This window comes from Erinaceus europaeus, chromosome 1 (genome assembly GCF_950295315.1).
Source record: "Erinaceus europaeus chromosome 1, mEriEur2.1, whole genome shotgun sequence".
Taxonomy (NCBI): Eukaryota; Metazoa; Chordata; class Mammalia; order Eulipotyphla; family Erinaceidae; genus Erinaceus; species Erinaceus europaeus.
In genome coordinates, this window is record NC_080162.1 from 182,700,230 (window position 1) to 182,718,703 (window position 18,474).

At 38.2% G+C, this 18,474-nt stretch overlaps 1 protein-coding gene and 1 non-coding gene across 13 annotated transcripts in view; both read left to right on the plus strand.

Annotated features, from left to right (window-relative positions):
• The window catches only part of EYA1 (EYA transcriptional coactivator and phosphatase 1), a 375,709-nt gene extending 363,517 nt beyond the window's left edge, over window positions 1-12,192 (plus strand). For all 12 annotated transcript variants that reach the window (XM_060200325.1, XM_060200354.1, XM_060200313.1 and 9 more), the window contains one exon: window positions 10,195-12,192. In XM_060200325.1, the coding sequence (XP_060056308.1) occupies window positions 10,195-10,275 (81 nt within the window). In that variant the 3' untranslated portion in view covers window positions 10,276-12,192. The remainder of the gene's footprint in view (window positions 1-10,194) is intronic.
• On the plus strand, window positions 2,257-2,358 carry LOC132542814 (U6 spliceosomal RNA). The gene has a single exon (XR_009553781.1). It is a non-coding gene; the product is annotated as a U6 spliceosomal RNA (small nuclear RNA).
• Window positions 12,193-18,474: the final 6,282 nt, after the last annotated feature.

Sequence of the window (18,474 nt, forward strand, 5' to 3'; positions counted from 1 at the left end):
AGTGTAAATATACATTTCCTAGAAAGCCCACTACTTTTTGTGATAATGGGTTGTCAATGATATTGCAGATCACTACACTTACTGGTATTAAAATAATGCTGAGGATGAAGTTGCTATCTTTCTGTGGGAGTGTCCCAGACTCCACCTGTTCTTGCATTGATACCCAAGGTTCCTCAGCACGACTGTAGCGCTTCTGGTACCTTTACTCGAATGAATGGCCCATCGCCATTTTCTTAGGATGGTTTCTCATGTTGTGCCACATACATATTTCATGATATGAACTTGTTTTAGGGGACAGCTTGGCCGTGTGAGTGTTATTAGTGTGTATAGGAAGACTAAAATCACTAGCACATCACTGACAATGAACAAGACAAAGCAGGATCCTCTGTACATAACCTCACTTTTCCATACTGTATTTTATGTCTGGCTTAGAAGCCTAACAGTTTAAATGTCCCCTGGCTTGGTATTAATGCTCAAGACTGTAAAGATAACACACACAACAATCACACTGATCTTTTGTTTACAATGGATTTAATGCTTAATCTATACCACCATGTACCACATAATTAGCTGTATTTTTTTCAGTTTCCTTTTCAATTTCTCTGCCACTCATTACAATCTATGATCAATACTTGTGAGTGAGCCAGTAGCTTTCAAATTTGTATTGTTGCCTGTGAAATACATATCCAACTTCAGATCACTAGCATGCAAAAATTGACTTAACCTACTGTCAGAAAATGCATAACACCTTTATTTCTAATTCTGGAGCAAATTGTCCTGAGAATTTTTGGATAATTATCAGTTGATCCCACAACACCCTCAAAATAACTATTGAGTATGAAGCACCCTTTATTCAGTTGTTCAGGGAAAACAGCTTTGGGGAGGGACAGTGAATCTATGGCAAATTATGAAAAAAATAAACAATAGAAAAATGTAAAAGGATCCCAAGTAGATGGTTAATGCAAAGGAAAAGGGAGTTGGGCGGTGGTACAGCGGGTTAAGCGCACGTGGCACAAAGTGCAAGGACCATGTAAGGATCCCGGTTTCAGCCCCTGGCTCCCCACCTGCAGGAGAGTCACTTAAGCGGTGAAGCAGGTCTGCAGGTGTCTATCTTTCTCTCCCCCCTCTCTGTCTTCCCCTCCTCTCTCCATTTCTCTCTGTCCTATCCAACAATGACAACATCAGTAACAACAATAATAACTACAACAATAAAACAACAAGAACAACAAAAGGGAATAAATAAATATTTAAAAAACAAAGGAAAAGAAACTATGTACCACTGAAATCTCTTAAGTGATTTTCCAGAAATATATGTATAGAATAAGCAGGGTGCCAAATACAGAGTGTACGTGGACTGAACTTAGAAGCATTTGTATTTAATCTGAATAGTAAGTCTAAAACTGATTTACATTATTTATGGTTTATATAAGACAAAAAAACATTTTCTGTAATTGATCAAACCTGTGCTATGACTCAGTCACCCAGATTTCTCAGCGTCCTTAACACAAAAGCATAGAAGAGATGTGTGTGTTTCAAGCTGTGCATTAGAGGGTAATTTATTTATTTGCATCAAAAGGAAGAATTTTTTAATTTCTTTACTGGGGGATTAATGTTTTACAGTCGCCAATAAATACAGTAGTTTGTACATGAGTAACAGTTCTCAGTTTTCCATACAATAATACAACCCCCACTAGGTCCTCTTCCATCTTATTCCAGGACCTGAACTCTTCCCTCCACCCGCCCCCCAGAGTCTTCTACTTTGCTGCAGTTCACCAACGCCAGTCATTCTGCTTAGTATTTTCTCTTCTGATCTTGTTTTTCAACTTCTGCCTGAGAGTGAGATCACTACATATTTATCCTTCTGTGTCTGACTTATTTCACTTAACATGATTCCTTCAAGCTCCATCCAAGATGGGCTGAAAACAGTGAAATCACCATTTTTAATAGCTGAGTAGTATTCCATTGTGTATATATACCACAATTTGCTCAGCCACTCATCTGTTGTTGGACACCTGGGTTGCTTCCAGGTTTTGACTAGTACAAATTGTGCTGCTATGAACATAGGTATACACAAATCTTTTTGGATAGATATGTTTTATTCCTTAGGATATATCCCCAGGAGAGGAATTGCAGGATCATAGGGTAGATCCATTTCTAAACTTCTGAGAGTTCTCCAGACTGCTTTGCACAGAGGTTGAACCAATTTACATTCCTACCAGTGTGTGTTTCAAGCTGTGTGAGAGGATAATTTAGAGGGTGCTCAATTCAGTAGCACATAAGCTAAAATTAGAATGATACAGACTAGTATGACCGCTGTGCAAAGATGACATGCAAATTTGTGATGCATTAAAATAATAATAGTAATAATAATAAGAAGAAGAATAAGAAGGAGTAGAAGAAGAAAATAAGAATATAATGCCCACAGGAGCTATGGATTCATAGTGTAGGCATAGAGCCCCAGCAATAACTTTGGAGGCAAAAAAAATAATAATTTAGAAGCATTGTAGATTTACACTAGACCTGATACACTTGTAACCAGATTTTACATCTTTCTATTCTGTCTCTAAGACTTAGTTTTCTAATCAATATGATAATTCATATCCATCTCCAAGGTTAGAAAAGATTAAAGAAGTATTCATGTAAATTGCCTATAATAGCATTATTCAATACGTCATAAGTAAAATCAATACTAGTAACATTCTCCAGAGCTTCCGAAGCCCTCCATCTTTAGTTCTTGTAGCCTGTCATGTCACCTAAATATCTTTCTTGCAGATGGTATCCTATCAATAAATCTTAAGTATCTCTTATACCCCAGAACTGAAAACATTCAATTCATTAAAATACAACACCCCTTGAAAAACAAAATTAGCAGAGATATAATTTCCTTTTCTTATTACCCTAACAGTAGCCTTTGGTCTCAGTAAAGTAGAGGGAAAGATAAATGTTTCTCACTAATCCATTTCTGGCACCATACTTGTAATAATTGAATTCTGACTCTCATAACTTAACACCTGTGCAGAAAAAGCAAGCTCTTACAAGTGTGCCTTCTACCCAGTAAGGTCAGTTAGCTGACCATTCTCAACTAGAATCTTCCTACCTTCCATCACATTTGCCCTTTTGTCTGGACATCCCCAAGCTAACCTGACAGTCACCCTCACTACATTATTAATTCCGATTTCCCTTCAAATGATAAGCCTCGTCTATGAATGAACACAAAAGGGCTTAGAATAAGCTGAATATAATTAAATTAAAATTAATGATTTCAGTTCACTAGATGATTAAATTCATGATTACCGAATGTCATTACTCCATAAAAATAAGATCCTAACATATACAGTATCTTTAATAGGATTATGTATGTACTAGATCCTGCCTTATTATTATGTATAGAAGAGATTATATCCTTATTTATCATAGAAACTATCATAATCCTCAATTCCCACTTCACATTGGCTAGGATAATATCAATTAACCTGCCAGTGTCTGCTGCCTATGAAGCTGCAATAGGAATAGCTCATTTAGATATGGTATCTATACTTACAGAGTTGAATGTATACATAACTTAAATCTCATGTTGTGTTAATTATTTTTCCACTATCATATTGACCTCACTGTTAAGACTTTCTAAGAATAGCAGTCTAAATCAACACAATTAGCCACAGCTTTCTGTTCATTCTGCTAGCTCTACTTTTTCTGTCATTTTAAGGATATACACCTAAATTTATCATTAACCTTTATTCCCAACCCACTTTAGCACTTACAAGTTGACTTTAGTGCTTATAGCCAGTCAATATCCACAGTTAAAAAAATATATTACATCATGTTTTCCCTTTCTGTTCTTATTTCTCAAATCTGTCCATGAGTGAGATCACCCCATATTCACCCTTTTCTTTCTAGCTTATCTCAACATGATTAAAAAAAAAAATTACATCGTTACACTAGCTTCATTACAGATCATCTTAATTACTACTTTTACCCCAGCAAAACTAATTTTCTTCTACATCTTATGTGAGCCTACACTGGTAACCAGTCCTATTATAACACAACAGGGATGGGAAAATGAAACAGAACAGTGAAATGTTCCTGCTCTATACTTTAAGCAGAGCTCTCTACCCCTGTTAGTGACTGTTCTGCACTAGGCTAGTATATATATATCCAAGGGACTATAGGCTCACTAAACTTTTTACTTGCACAATACCTAACTCACAAACCTCCAAACTAACAGTCCAACATACTCTTATGACTAGCATAAACAACAGAATTCATAGTTAAAATACCCCTAAATAAACCCCTCGCCCCTAAAGTCCCCATGTAGAGGCCTCGGTCACCTAATCAATAGTTCTTGTAGCAATCTTACTAAAACTAGGGCAGTGCAAGATAATTTGGATCATACTCATAATTGATCCACTGACAGATTTTACATCTTTGTTCTTTATATTATTATCTCTATAAGGAATGATTGTAACTGGTGCAATAGGTTTATACCAAGCAGACCTAAAATCCTTAATTACTTTTCCATTAGTCACATAGTACTAGTAAACATAGTTATTCAAATATCTAACTATATTGGGCCTACAGTCTTACATCCTCAATGCAAACATGACCTGTGGATGAATTCACAAACTGTAATTTTAGCCCATGCCCTACAAACCTTCATTCCTATTATAGCGGCATGGTGACATTAGGACTAACCAGCCTAAACCTCCCTCAACCAGTCAACTTTATTGAAGAACTTCTCAAAATGCTATCTTTCTCTGGATCCAGTGCTATGTCACCTGAATGGAAGTTAATACAGTTGCACAGTCTTATACTCACTTTACTTTACAACTCAGTGAGGTAAACATTCACAACACATTAGCAATATTAAACTGTTCTTCACGTGAGAACATTAATAGTTTACACATCTTATTCCTCTTGATGCTTTCATTAAACCTCAAAATTATTCTAGGACTTATACATTATAAATATAATTCAATATTAGATTGGTAATCTAATAGAGAAGATTACCATGTCCAATTTACAAGAGGTGCTGTTTCATGCCTCCATAGTTAACAATGTGGCTCTCTCTCAGTCTTTTAAAAATTTGGAGTTATTATCTTGGGAACCAAAGAATTAGTGAAACTCCAAATAAAAGTAATAAATTACAAAGAAAAGTTATTATATCATCCACGACTTATAAGAGCAACAGATTTCCCCACTAAGTAAACACTACTATCTCATATGCTTTCTTTAAAAGAAATAACTTAATTCATCAGATAGAGAGAGAAAGGCTAGAGCAGTACTCTGGCATATATGCTGCCAGAAATTGAACTCAGGACCTCAGGCTCAAAAGCCCAAATTCTGCCCCTGGGCCAGCTCATGCTTTTTCATCTCTGTAGTCTCCCCATCACTCAAGACAAGTAATTTTGACAAACTGAAAATGGGTCAGTCAATGGAACAACCAGTAGAACACGTTACAATGCACACATCCAATGCACACCTACAAGGGGAAAAAAGCTGGGAGGCACTGTAACAGGTCTCTTTTTCTCTCTCCAGTACATAAAATAATAATTGAAACCCTAAAACTTCCATAGCTGTTGTACTAGAACAAAGAACTTGTGAAGGAGAAGGCATTGGAGTCCTTGTGCATGATGGTGGAAAAAGATGTACGTTGGTGGTGAGAGTGTTTTGCAGACACCTAACATAAGGAATAAGAAATGATATCCGTGTCAACAGCTGTACTAGAAACTATTAACCCCCCATAAGATGATTTGGAAAACTTTCACTCATCTTTAGATTATAATTTTTATACTCGTGGCACATTTCATAATATAATCTGTCCTAGAATATCATAGAATGATGCATATATTCAGATTCCAATACCAGTTTTTCAAGTCTCTCCTCATTTTCTTCACTACTGTATTAATTAAATAGGTTGTTGACTGTTACTAAAAACTGCTTATATGCTAAGAAGCAATAGGGTTGTGTTATCAGTTAATATGGAAGAACTGAGACAGCTACAGCTGTCCTCCTAGCAACCCTGTACAACCATATTGGAAATACCAGCTTTATACTATCTCTAGCATGAATTTAACAGGATTCAATTCAAAGATCTTATCATGGAAGCTAACATGTTATATACAAATACTTGAGCCCTGCTACTCATTGCTGCCTCCCTAAGAGTTGGCTATAGCACCAAAATATATATTTTCTCCCTATTATGACGGCCTCAGTTCTCTACAATAATCTTAATCAATGAAAGAACCTGCTCCCAATTAACTCAATCAAGTGCCCGTTAGAGGTATCTTTGTAGGATTTATCTTGCCAGTTAGCATCACTCCTGGCTAGCCCATAAGCAACTGTAGCTAGCTACAATATCTGTCACTATATCTGGCTTTATTATAGCTCTAGAATTAAATCTTATAACACACAGCTTAGTATTTTTCTTCTATTTTTACTTCTAAGAGAAAACCAGTGCATCACTCTGGCACATGCAATGCTGGGAATTAAACTCAGAAACTCAGGCTTGAGAATCCAACTCCATACCCACTACATCACATCTGGGTTACACGTAGAACTTTTTTCTTTTCCCCAGAAGGGCTATTGCTGGGATTGGTGACTGCACAACAAAATTGTTCCTAAAGATCTCTTTCTTTTCTTTCTTGATAGAAAGTGAGACAGAGAGGAAAAGAGAAGAAGAGATACATGTAACACTGCTCCACCACTGATGACCTTTCCCCTTGCAGGTTGGGTCCCAGGGCTTGAACCTGGATCCTTGAACAATGGTGATTTGTGGACACTATCATGTGAATCGCCACTGACCTAATAACTTAAAATTTATTCATCCTATTACCCTACACAAATTCTCAAATCTTGTAGGTTATTTCCCAAACATCACACATTGTATAACCCTTCAGTTAACTTACTAGCAAATCAACAGCCAGCATCAATACTTTCAGAACCTGAATAGAAAATATTGTATTAAAACCAACTCCCAATTTCAAATGAAACTCTCTACATTACTATACAGCCAAAAGGGCTTAACATTTACTTACAATAGTACCTAATTACACTACTAATCAGCATATCCCCATTTAATATCCATGACAGCCAACATAACCAATTACCAGTAATCAATTGCACACAACTGCTAACCCATATCTATAAAAAGCAGCAATAAGGGACCAGGTGGTAGTGCGCCTGGTTAGCACACATTACCTTGCACAAGTGCCTGGGTTCAAGCCCCCGTTCTCCACCTGTAGGGAAGACTTTTTACCAGTAGGGAAGCAAGTATGTAGGTGTCTGGCTTTCTCCCTTTCTATCTCCCTATGTGCTCTCCGTATTACTGTGTCCTATGGAAGAAAGGGAGGGAGGGAAGGAAAGGAAGGGAAGGGAAGGGGAGGGAGGGAAGGAGGGAGGGAGGGAGGAAGGAAGGAAGGAAGGAAGGAAGGAAGGAAGGAAGGAAGGAAGGAAGGAAGGGGGGAGTGGCTACCAGGAATGGTGGATTTGTAGTGCCTTCATTGAGCCCTATCGATAACCCTGGTGACAAGAAAGGAAGGGAGGGAGGAAGAGAAAGAATGCAAGCAGCAATATCTGTAGCTTCTTCACTAATATATATATTATAATATATAATGATATATATAAGATATATATAATAACAAAAATACGCATAGCTATTAGAACATTCTTCTGAATAGTCACCTTTTCATACTTAATTCAATTATAGCCTTCTCTTTTTAGGTGTTTCCAGAGTTGCCCCAGACAAAAAAGAATGTGTCCTTCCTATGTCTGTTATTACACATAACCAAACACTTACTGTTAAATATTTCTGCTACTCACCCGCAGGCAAGTTGTCAGGTCAGGAATATCTTCTGTGAATTATGCCTGTAAAATTTTTTTTTAAAAATCATTCTTGAATGAATGAATGTAGCAAGTGTTATAGTCTAAAGTTGCCAAGTGAATTATCTTTCTAAACATTTGTAAAGAAATGTCTCATACCCATTTCTAAATTATTGTTATTAAATGATAACAAAGATATGAATATGCAGTATGTTTTAGACTACTTGAGGCAGTGACATTGATAATAAGTGATTTAATAATTTTCACATGATATAGTATTTAACAGCTCTGTGACCTCTATAAAAATAGTAGCTTCCTGGGGCCAGGCAGTGGTGCAACAGATTAAACGCACATGATGCGAAGTGCAAGAACTGGCTTAAGGATCCCCACCTGCAGGGGAGTCGCTTCATGGGCGGTGAAGCAGGTCTGCAGGTGTCTTTCTCTCCCCCTCTCTGTCTTCCCCTCCTCTCTCCATTTCTCTCCTATCCAACAGCAAGAACAGCAATAACAACAACAATAATAACAACAGCAACGATTTAAAAAAAAAAGGGCAATGAAAGGTGGCCTCCAGGCACAGTGGATTCATAGTGCAGGCACTGAGCCCCAGCAATAAACCCTGGAGTCAAAAAGAAAAAAAAAAAGAAAAAGAAATAAAGAAAGAAAGAAAGAAAGAAAGAAAGAAAGAAAAAGAAATAGCTTCCTTTGCTATCCTGATAACTCAAAAAATAACAAAAAGCCCTTAGAATTCCACCATCTGTGCTCACTCCAAATTCCCTGCTCGATCTTTTTTTTTTTTTTTTTCCAAGTACCTTATAATTACAATGGCAAATCACTCAGGCTTAAATATCATTTTGGTGTAAAAAGCTCTTTTTTTCCTATGGCTAAATGGAATTTTATCTTTGAAAAGATGGTGATCATCTTTTATTTAAGAAAAAAAGAGTCTCCTGGTGCTTAAGTTTATACTATAGTATTTTTTACTTTTCAGGCAGTAAAAGTTTATAATTATGTTTTCATCTTTCATGGAATAGGTAGCCTGTCTTTTTCTGTTCTTGTATCTGGTTTCTTCACGCTTCACAAACATTCCCCTGGTTTAAATTAGATTTTTAGATTTTTTTGCTTTAAACACCTATTATAAAAAACATGTGCGTAGGCTGACAGAGTAGCTCACTTGGATAGTGTGACGCTGTGCTGGCATGTGTGTAACCCACACTGCAGTCCCACTTCCCACCTTGCCCCCAGCACACACACACACTGAAGGATGATTTGATGCTGTGGTCTCCGGTTTCAGTCTGGAAAAGTCAGACTAAAGAAAGCAGTGAAGCCCAAAGTTGACAAAACAAATTTAAAAACACACCTTAGATTTTTTTTATTTACAGCTTCCCAACATTTGTAATTCATTTTAAGATAAATTCAAAATGTACCTTATAGAAAAAAAAATGAACAAGGATTGCTTCATACATATGTTTTGAAAAATGTAAAATGCTACTAAGGAAAAGTACTACAATTTTCAGTATGCAGAAACCACTGACTACATATTTTACAAAGCAACCTTTTTGTTTGTTTAACAAAGTTTCATTCATGGGGCTTGGTGGTGGCGCACCTGATTGAATGCACGTTACAATGCACAAAGACCCATGTTCAAGCCCTCAGTTCCCACATGCAGGGGAAAAGCTTTGTGAGTGACGAAGCAGTACTGCAGGTTTGTTTCTCTCTCTATCTCTATCTTCCCCTTTCCTCTTGATTTCTAGCTATCTCTACCCAATAAATAAAGATAATTTAAAAAACAAAGTTTCATTCATTGCTAGCCACTTTGTCTTATTTACATCTTGAAATTGTCCAGTCACAATAGAGACCTGGTTTTAAAAATAATAACCTTAAAAGAAACAGATGACTGGGAGTCGGGCAGTAGCGCAGCGGGTTAAGCGGAGCACAAGGACTGACATAAGGATCCCGTTTCTCAGGGGGTCGCTTCATGGGCGGTGAAGCAGGTCTGCAGGTGTCTATCTTTCTCTCCCCCTCTCTCTTCCCCTCCTCTCTCCATTTCTCTCTGTCCTATTCAACAATGACGACATCAATAACAACAACAATAATAACTATAACAACAGTAAAAAACAACAAAAGGGAAAATAAATAAATTAGTTTAAATAAAAGAAACAGGTGGCACTTTTAAACACTGTTCAATTTTCTTTGTGGGCAAATTAAGCTTGAATTTTTCTTTCAAACAGATGTGATTTTAAGATCTTAACTGCCAGAATTCACAGTACTGATAAATAAAAATAAAAAGTAGCCAAGTGTGGTGTGGTGGATTTCAAAAGCAGTTTAAAGACTTGCTCTGGGCGTATTCTCTGTCGTCACTTGTGTCTGTCCCATCCACAGCATGCCATGCCCTTCTGGAGGATCTCCAGCCACTCAGACCTCATGGCTCTCCATCACGCCTTGGAACTGGAGTACCTGTAACAGCCACATAGCACTTTGAAACAACACAACTGCCCTCTGACCAGGGACACACCCAGCAGGCCTGAAATCCACGTCAGCGCTGGACTACAAAACTTAGTGATTTCAGCATATTGACACACAGCTGCTGTGGGTCTTCACCTCTGCCCTTGTGGTAAAGGAAGGGCCACAGCTACTTCTTATGAACAGCTGTTGACTCTAGTACTGTGAATTCAGTGAAAACAAGCCATGAGAATGTTTTTGCAAAGTCCAATGTGCTTTGCCACATCAACTACATGGTTCAAACCTGTGAAGAAAGGACCTGCAGACGCTTAAGTTTTTAGCATCTTCAATGTGACATAAACAGCTTCTCCAATACAGCAAACTTGATTGCACAACAAAGACTGAAATGTGTTTCTTGAATACCGGTGGGGAAATTTTCTTGTAAAGAAGGTTTACTTAATGATGTCTCATGCCCAGGGTAATCTGTACATCTCTACTTATTTATGAACAGAGTTTGTTTTTTTTTAAGGCTTTATTGAGGTATAACTCACAAAGTGTACAATTCATTCTAACAGACTTTTTGGACATCAAATAATTAAAGAGACAAAGCAAATGAAACAAGCGATTAAAGGCCTTTGCCTCACGACACAGCAAGTACTTTGAATTTTAGCACATTGCAAATTAGTTTAAAGTATGTCTAATTTAAACGTATGCTATGTACATCACTGAGACAATCATGTACAGAAAGAATTTTTGGTGTAAATTTGTAATAATGGATGATTCTTTTACATATTGTTTAGGGAAATGATATTGAAAGGTAGTGATGCCTTGATAGTGAAGTATGAGGCAATATATGCACAATCCTCTGTGCAGTGCCTTACCGAAGTACTGGGTATAAATATGTAGATAATGATTTATTTTTTAGATAATGTTGTTAAGACCAAAAGCATGGATGTCAAGTGTCAATAGATCTCCCCCCCCCCCCCCGCCATTGGTTCTTTTTGTGCTATTAGGAGGGCTTTGGTAAAGTAACACAGCAATGTCTTAAATAATTTAAAAGAGAGTCCTCTTACAACTTTACTTTTTTATTTTCAATACTAATGTATCATATGTAACTACTTGGAAAGATGATTATTCAAATGCTCCTTCTCACAGGAAGAATGTAGATGATAGATATATTTTATTAATAAAATGATTCATTCATTGGAGACTAGTCAAGCAGAGTTTTCGTGTGCTCAGATCATAGTGTGTACATTTTCTTGTTTAGGTAAAGGAGGACATATCTGGAAATCAGGAAAACTTTTGATTACTTCCTGCAGTCATGCTGTCTTTATTGCCACACCTGCTCCCACCCTCCTAAGAAAGTTCATTGCCAACAGTGGACATAGCCTGGAAAGAATGTTACTTACTCTACATCTACATTCTGCATTACATGGCAAGCATAAATCTAGGGGGAAAATGTTACCTTTGTAACACATGAAACTTTCTTCCAAAGTGATCACTTTGCACATAATTGTGTTGTCATCTAAAGCCTTCCATTTTCATGAAATTGATCTCTGGATGAATTTTATTTAAATACTATATTGGGGGTGGGGGGAAACACCAGCTTTGACCCAGAGTAGCTAAAAAAAAAAAAAACTACTTTGCCTTTTTCTGAAGTTTCATATTGCTGCTAGTTGTAGTCAGTCATGAATTCTCCAAATTGTTTAAATTAATGATTGAGTTACTATATATATATATTTTTTTTTTGCTTGAAGCAAAAAGAAAGTGATAATTTTTTAGCCTTTCTTTTTATGTTTTGTATTCTGTAGATTGGAAATACAAAGTTTATCTTGGCCTTACTGTATAAAAAGTGTGTTGTGTCCACAAATGTGTACAGAATTTTTCTTCATTAATTTTGTGTTTAAATTAATAAAATTGATTTGTGAAGTACTGCAAGCTCCCTGAATGTTAGTATTTTCTTCATACATTTTAGTTATATAGGAAAAATTTGATTGTATTAGAATGCTCAAGGTTCAACAAAAAGAAAATGAAACAATTGCAATGACTATCAGTCCTTGAGAGAACTAACATAGAAGTATAGCAGCTGTTTTTTTGATCACTGTTAAAACAGATGAACAGAAAAGCTCTTTACAGCCCGAAAACTATATAAACTGAGCCCTCTGCTCAGATCTGCTGTAGGAACAAATTCAACATAAAGTATCTTGGATGTCAGAGCATAGATTTAACCACTTAAGTACAAAGCATAAAGCAGTTTTATCTGTAAAGAATGCCCACAACATAGACCTCTTAAGATTCAGTCACATTAATCACTCACCAGGAGCTATAAAACAACACAACTAGCTTTCTTCTGGGATTTCATCACAAAAACACAGCATTAATACATTCAAACATATAAAAACCCAACATGCAATCTTCTTACTCATCCATCAGGTCCAGGATGTTCTTACACACACACTGATTCATAACGGCTTGAATAGTGACATGTTTACTCAGACACCCCCAAGGATTAAAAATGTAATAAAATTTAGGGAAAGTCTTAAAAAGGGGGTTGGGAGAGGGGGGTAGGCATTTGAGGAATGTATGATCGAAGGTAAGTTTGAGAACTAGGTAACATGGATGGCATACCCTTAAATGATTCATTTTCTGTAGTACCACTTTTAACATGACGCTCCCTGACCAGAACTCCGATAGGACTCCGTGATGACAGGGGAGAGCCCAGATTTCTCTGTCATTCTAGGGCTTCTAAATACATTCACTACATTCTCCCCAATGTCCTCTCTTATTGCTACTATGAATAAGCCTTCAGTGTACTATAACTAATATTTAATGAATGATTAAATGTGATTAATTTAATAGAATAAACAACACACAGGCCTTCAGGCACTTCCTAAGAGCATTCCTGCTGCTATCTGTGACTTCGTTCACTCTGGATCCATACAAATCAACATGGCCGGCTCCAGTGCTTCCCCCTTTGCAGAAACTTCATAACCCACTGTGGTTCTTTCTCTTGAACATCACAGTGAAGAATCGCAGTCTTTACTTTTAATAAAGACTTGCTGAACCCTCCTGGGCATTGTCCTAGGTGCTGAGGGCTGGAGGTCCCTGCATCTGAGGATGGTATTTACACTGGAGTAAAGAGTAGAAACAGACAAATGAAAAAATAAGATACATAAGTTGGAAGTACTCTTTATAGAAAATAGGACATGTACTATGTGTTAGTGACAGGGCACCAGTTTTTTGTTTGTTTGTTTGTTTTGTTTTTGGAAAGGATAGTGACCAAGTTACAACATTTGAACTAAAACCAACCACTGAGAAAGCAGCATGTGAATATCAAAGTGGGGGATGTAGGGAAAAGGTCCACAGAAGAGACTACTACTTTTATATTCTAAGAGAGAAATCATGGTCATGGTTCTAAGTGATGATTTTGGAAAGAGAAGTCAGGAAATGTTGAGGTCAGAAATGACAGGAAGTACCTAGGGGGATACAAACACTGCTGTACCATGTGGAACACGAACACGTTTCCCAGACACACAGGTGTGTTTGTAGAAAAGAAATTGCTGCACAGGAAATAGGAGTGGTAACAGGTATGGCTTAGAAAGGTGAAGGCAGGGGAGGCCGTTGGTATCGCAGCAGGTTAAGCGCACATGGCGCGAAGCGCAAGGACTGGCTAAGGATCCCAGTTTGAGCCCCCGGCTCCCCACCTGCAGGGGAGTCGCTTCACAGGTGGTGAAGCAGGTCTGCAGGTGTCTGTCTTTCTCTCCCCCTCTCTGTCTTCCCCTCCTCTCTCCATTTCTCTCTGTCCTATCTAACAATGACGACATCAATAACAACAACTACAACAATAAAAAAAAACAACAGTGGCAAAAAAATGGAAAATAAATAAATATAAAAAATTAGAAAAAAAGAAAGGCGAAGGCAGGACTTGGATGTTTATAAGCTAGATCTGTGGGCATAGCTGCTATCTGCTTAGGTGAGCCTGACATTTTATGAGTAAAGGGGGCTCCTCTCTGTGTCTTTCTCTGTCTTTCTTGGCCTAACGTGAGTGTGCTCAGTTTTTCTGAATAAAGTTTAAAATTCCTGAAAATCATACTTCCTCCTCAATTCTTTGTTGGGATTATGCATGACAGACCTCTAAACATTTGGGGAACAAATTCAGCTGCAAATTAACCCCAATCCAGAAAGCCTTAAGGTCACAGCAGGTAACTTACCTGCTGCTCTCAATGGAGGAAGGGGGAGCAGGAAGGGCTTTAACTGAAAGGTGCGACCCAATCAGTCGCAGCCTTTTAAATGGCCATTTTGTCTGCTGGGTAGAAAATGAATATAGCAGGACAAAAAAAAAAAAAAAAGGAAGCAAGAAAGCAAACTATTCAGCAAATAGAAAAATCCAGGTGAAAAGTAACCAGATTCAGATTACGATAGTGAAAATGAACATTTGAATTTATTTTAGTGGTAGCAAAGGCAGGACTTGCTAGCAGGTTGAATGTAGGGAGTGGCGAGGCACAAGAAGAACCTGGACACTTCCCAAACTAAGATGGTCTCAAGACAAATTATGTCTCAATTTTCAATTTTCCAGCTCTTTTTTCTTTTTTTAAGGATTTTATTAATTAATGAGAATGATAGGAGAGAGAGAGAGAGAGAGGTTGGGAACCAGACATCACTCTGGTACATGTACTGCCAGGGATCAAACTCAGGACCTCATGCTTGAGAGTCCAATGCTTTATCCACTGTGCCACCTCCCGGATCACAGTTTTCCAGCTTTTTTGATAGTGCAAAAGCAGTTACGTATACAGTGGAGATGGTACTTTGAATGTTGATCTTTTCACAGGCTGGTGAGAAGAAACAGCAAAATGTTCTCAGGCAGCTGGGAGCAGCAGTCACAACTCCCGTTCAACCATAAGGTCTCTAAACAGATACTCTGTGGTGTTCCGTGTAAGCAGTGTTTTCAGCTCCACAGATATTGTTAGCTTCTGATGTGCTTATCTGGACATGAATTCCTTATAAGTCAAGGAAAAGCTGCACTTGGTGGGCAGGGGCAGATAGTATAAGTGGGTTATGCAAAGAGACTCCCATGCCTGAGGCTCTGAAGTCCAGGGTTTCAATCCCCTCACACCACCATAAGCCTGAGTTGATCAGTGCTCTGTTAAAAATAAAAAAATAAAGTGCCTGGAACACTACCTAAGATATTGTGCTGTGTTTTGTACTGGTTAAGTATTTATATACATCTTTCTACTTAAACAAATAGAATCAGCTTTTCTGACTGCACAGTTTAGAAGTGCACTGCACTGTTCTAGCCTAAAAAAAAAAATAATAATAAAAGACTACCTAGCCCCTGACCACAAGCATGGGGACAGTAGCTATTAGAAAGTAATGAATGATAATAATAAACAGGCTTCAATGAATAGTAGCCAGGGGGTGGGGGTGGGGTAGCATAGCAGGCAGGAAATTTCTTCCCTGAAGAACAGATGTCTAAATTGAGCCCTGGTAACTGAAGTTGGCATAAGCAGAAATGAAGGGGTGGGCAAGGATAGAGGAGACCTTAAAAGAGGAAAGGAATGTGGCAAGCCAGGAACAGAAAAGTAAGTTACAGGGTAATGGTACTAGAGTGCAGAGTGAGGGTCAGAGCAACTAAGAGAGGCAGGGGTCAGAGGATTTATTAGCAAACAGGGACATTAAACTGTCCTTTGTCTCAGAGTCAAAAATCAGGCTTAGAGCTGTTGTTTATTTTTTAAAATATTTAGCAAGTGACTGGGTGAGTGATTAATTGATTGAATGATTGATTGGATAGAAACAGAAAGAAACGGACATAGAAGGGGACTATACAGGGGTGAGGCAGAGAGAAAGACACCTGAAGCTCTCTCTGCTTCACCATTTGTGAAGCTTTCCCCACCCCCTTGAGTATTGGTAACATGTGGGCTCAACTGAATGCACTAACCCTAACCCTAACCCTAACCCTAACCCTAACCCTAACCCTAACCCTAACCCTAACCCTAACCCTACCCTAACCCTAACCCTAACCCCTTAGCGCTGCTTTGCATATATGAGGATAAGTGAATATTCTTTCCTCATGGGCCCAGGTGGAAGGAAGAAGACAGAAACAGAAATTTCATTCAGCTCTCCTATGTTAACATAAGCAACCTGGAATCCTTCTATACAAGGATAGACTTAAAATGTTAAGTCTAAGTAGTGTCAAGTTGAGATTACAAAAGTCAGATTAAATGTTTTGTCAGAGGTCATAGTCAAATAAGGTAATGTCCTGACCCTAACCAGGTCTTGAGTATAGCACAGACTCATGAAAATATCATGAGTGCACAAGGTCTGTGACTGAGACATGTCATCTCTGCCTTCCTGTTGCCCTCTATGAAGAAGTTCCTTCTAAAGACCAGAACTTTTTGCATCATATGCAGCTACAGAAAGCTGCAGCTGAAATCATCCTGTTCATAACTTTTTAGGACAGTTGTAAACCCTCTACCCACTGGGGGAAAAAAGTTGGTAAAAATCACTTCTTTCTTTTGGTGTTTCTCAGAATGTTCCCATTCCTCTCTATTCTGTGCAATTATACAAACTGACAGGATAACTTGTGGCAGAAGAAATGAAAGGGTTTGTAATTTAGGAAACCTTTGGCCCCACTGACTGAAAGCATGTTGTTTGTAAAAAGGAAATCCTGACCTCAGCTAACTGGCAAACTCTGTCAGAAGCAATAGAAGAAAGAAAAGGAGAAAGAACAGAGTCGGGATTTTTCTTGGCAGCAGAAGAAAAACTGATGAACTGCCAGAGGAAAGCCCTGGAACAAGCACTCTCCAATCAGAATAAGGTATGACCAGAGTCACAAGGTGTGTAACAACTCACTGGTGTGGTTCTGTTCTGGTTCTGAGTGACGGTTTGACTGGAGAAATTACTGCCATGTGGGACAATAGCTAGGCAACCCTAAAAATGGTTTTCCTCCAATTAGCTGAAGTCCCTCTCCTGCTATAAGCCCTCTTTAACCTGCCCCATCTCTTATCTGAATTTGACAAAAGACACTAATGCCCAGGGATAACAGGCTGTCTACTTGGTATGAAAGGAGATAACCTAGCCAACACTTTGGAAGGTACTCCATCAAGTCATACTGGGAAATTTGTGATATGTGTTTCCCAGCTCTTGGCATTTTCTTTCTGATTCATTCTGATTCCCAGTTGACCACACATATGCCCTTAAAATCCTGATGACTTCTACTTCTAACATCTCAGTTATCACCCATTTATCCATCTTTCTATACATATATGCAAACATGTAGCTAAAACTCTGTGCGCGTAAGTGGTACTATACATGCTTTTAAAAATTATAAACAGTTATTTTATTCCAGTTAAAAAATATTTATGATTTTAATTCTATTCCATTTAGTTTTCTGGGGAGTTCCTACTATCAGTGAAAAGTTCTGCTTGGTGCTATCAGTACCTCCAAAGTCACGCCCAAGGGGAGTGCCCATTAGATGAAGGGACATAAATAAGTGGTGAAAGGCAAACTGTGATGAGTTCCTCACTAGCTTTCAAGGACAGGGACAGTCTAGGGAGGCAAAGGTTGCAATGAATTTTAATTCATGATGGGACAACAGAGAGCACAACAGTGAATACTCATTGCGGAGGAGACATTTTTGTTTACTTAAATGAAAGAAAGGAAAAAGCAAATGATAGGATCCTAAACCGAGACACATTCTCTAGATTAAGGTGAGAGAAATATACAGTAAAAAGAGTTTGGGAGACAGCAGCCATTACTATAATCTGAGTAAGATATGATGAGGGTCTATTCTAGAATAGGGCAGGGGATATAAACAGGGCACTGGTGTAGCAGGTTTCCAAGAGGCAGAGCTACTCCTGAGTGGGTGGGACAGGATTCAAAGATCTTACTACCCCTTCATACCCCCCCCCCTGCAACACTGGAAAGGGTCTGATGGATACAGTCATGCACAAAACCAGGTATAGGTGGTGGTCGCAGTGTGGAACTATACTTCTGGCATCTTACAATCTGGTAAACCATTATTAAATCACTAATAAAATAGAGGGGAAATGTGTATAACTGAGTGAGAAGGAGAGGTATTGCTTGGTTCTAAATCGTCTCTCTAACCCCCCAAATAGAAGGAAGGTAACAGTGTTCAGACAAATAATTATACTTATTATTAAAAGAAAGTGAGTGTGTATTGCAGTGAACTGTTTAAAGGGGCCAAGAACATTAGTTTCCCTG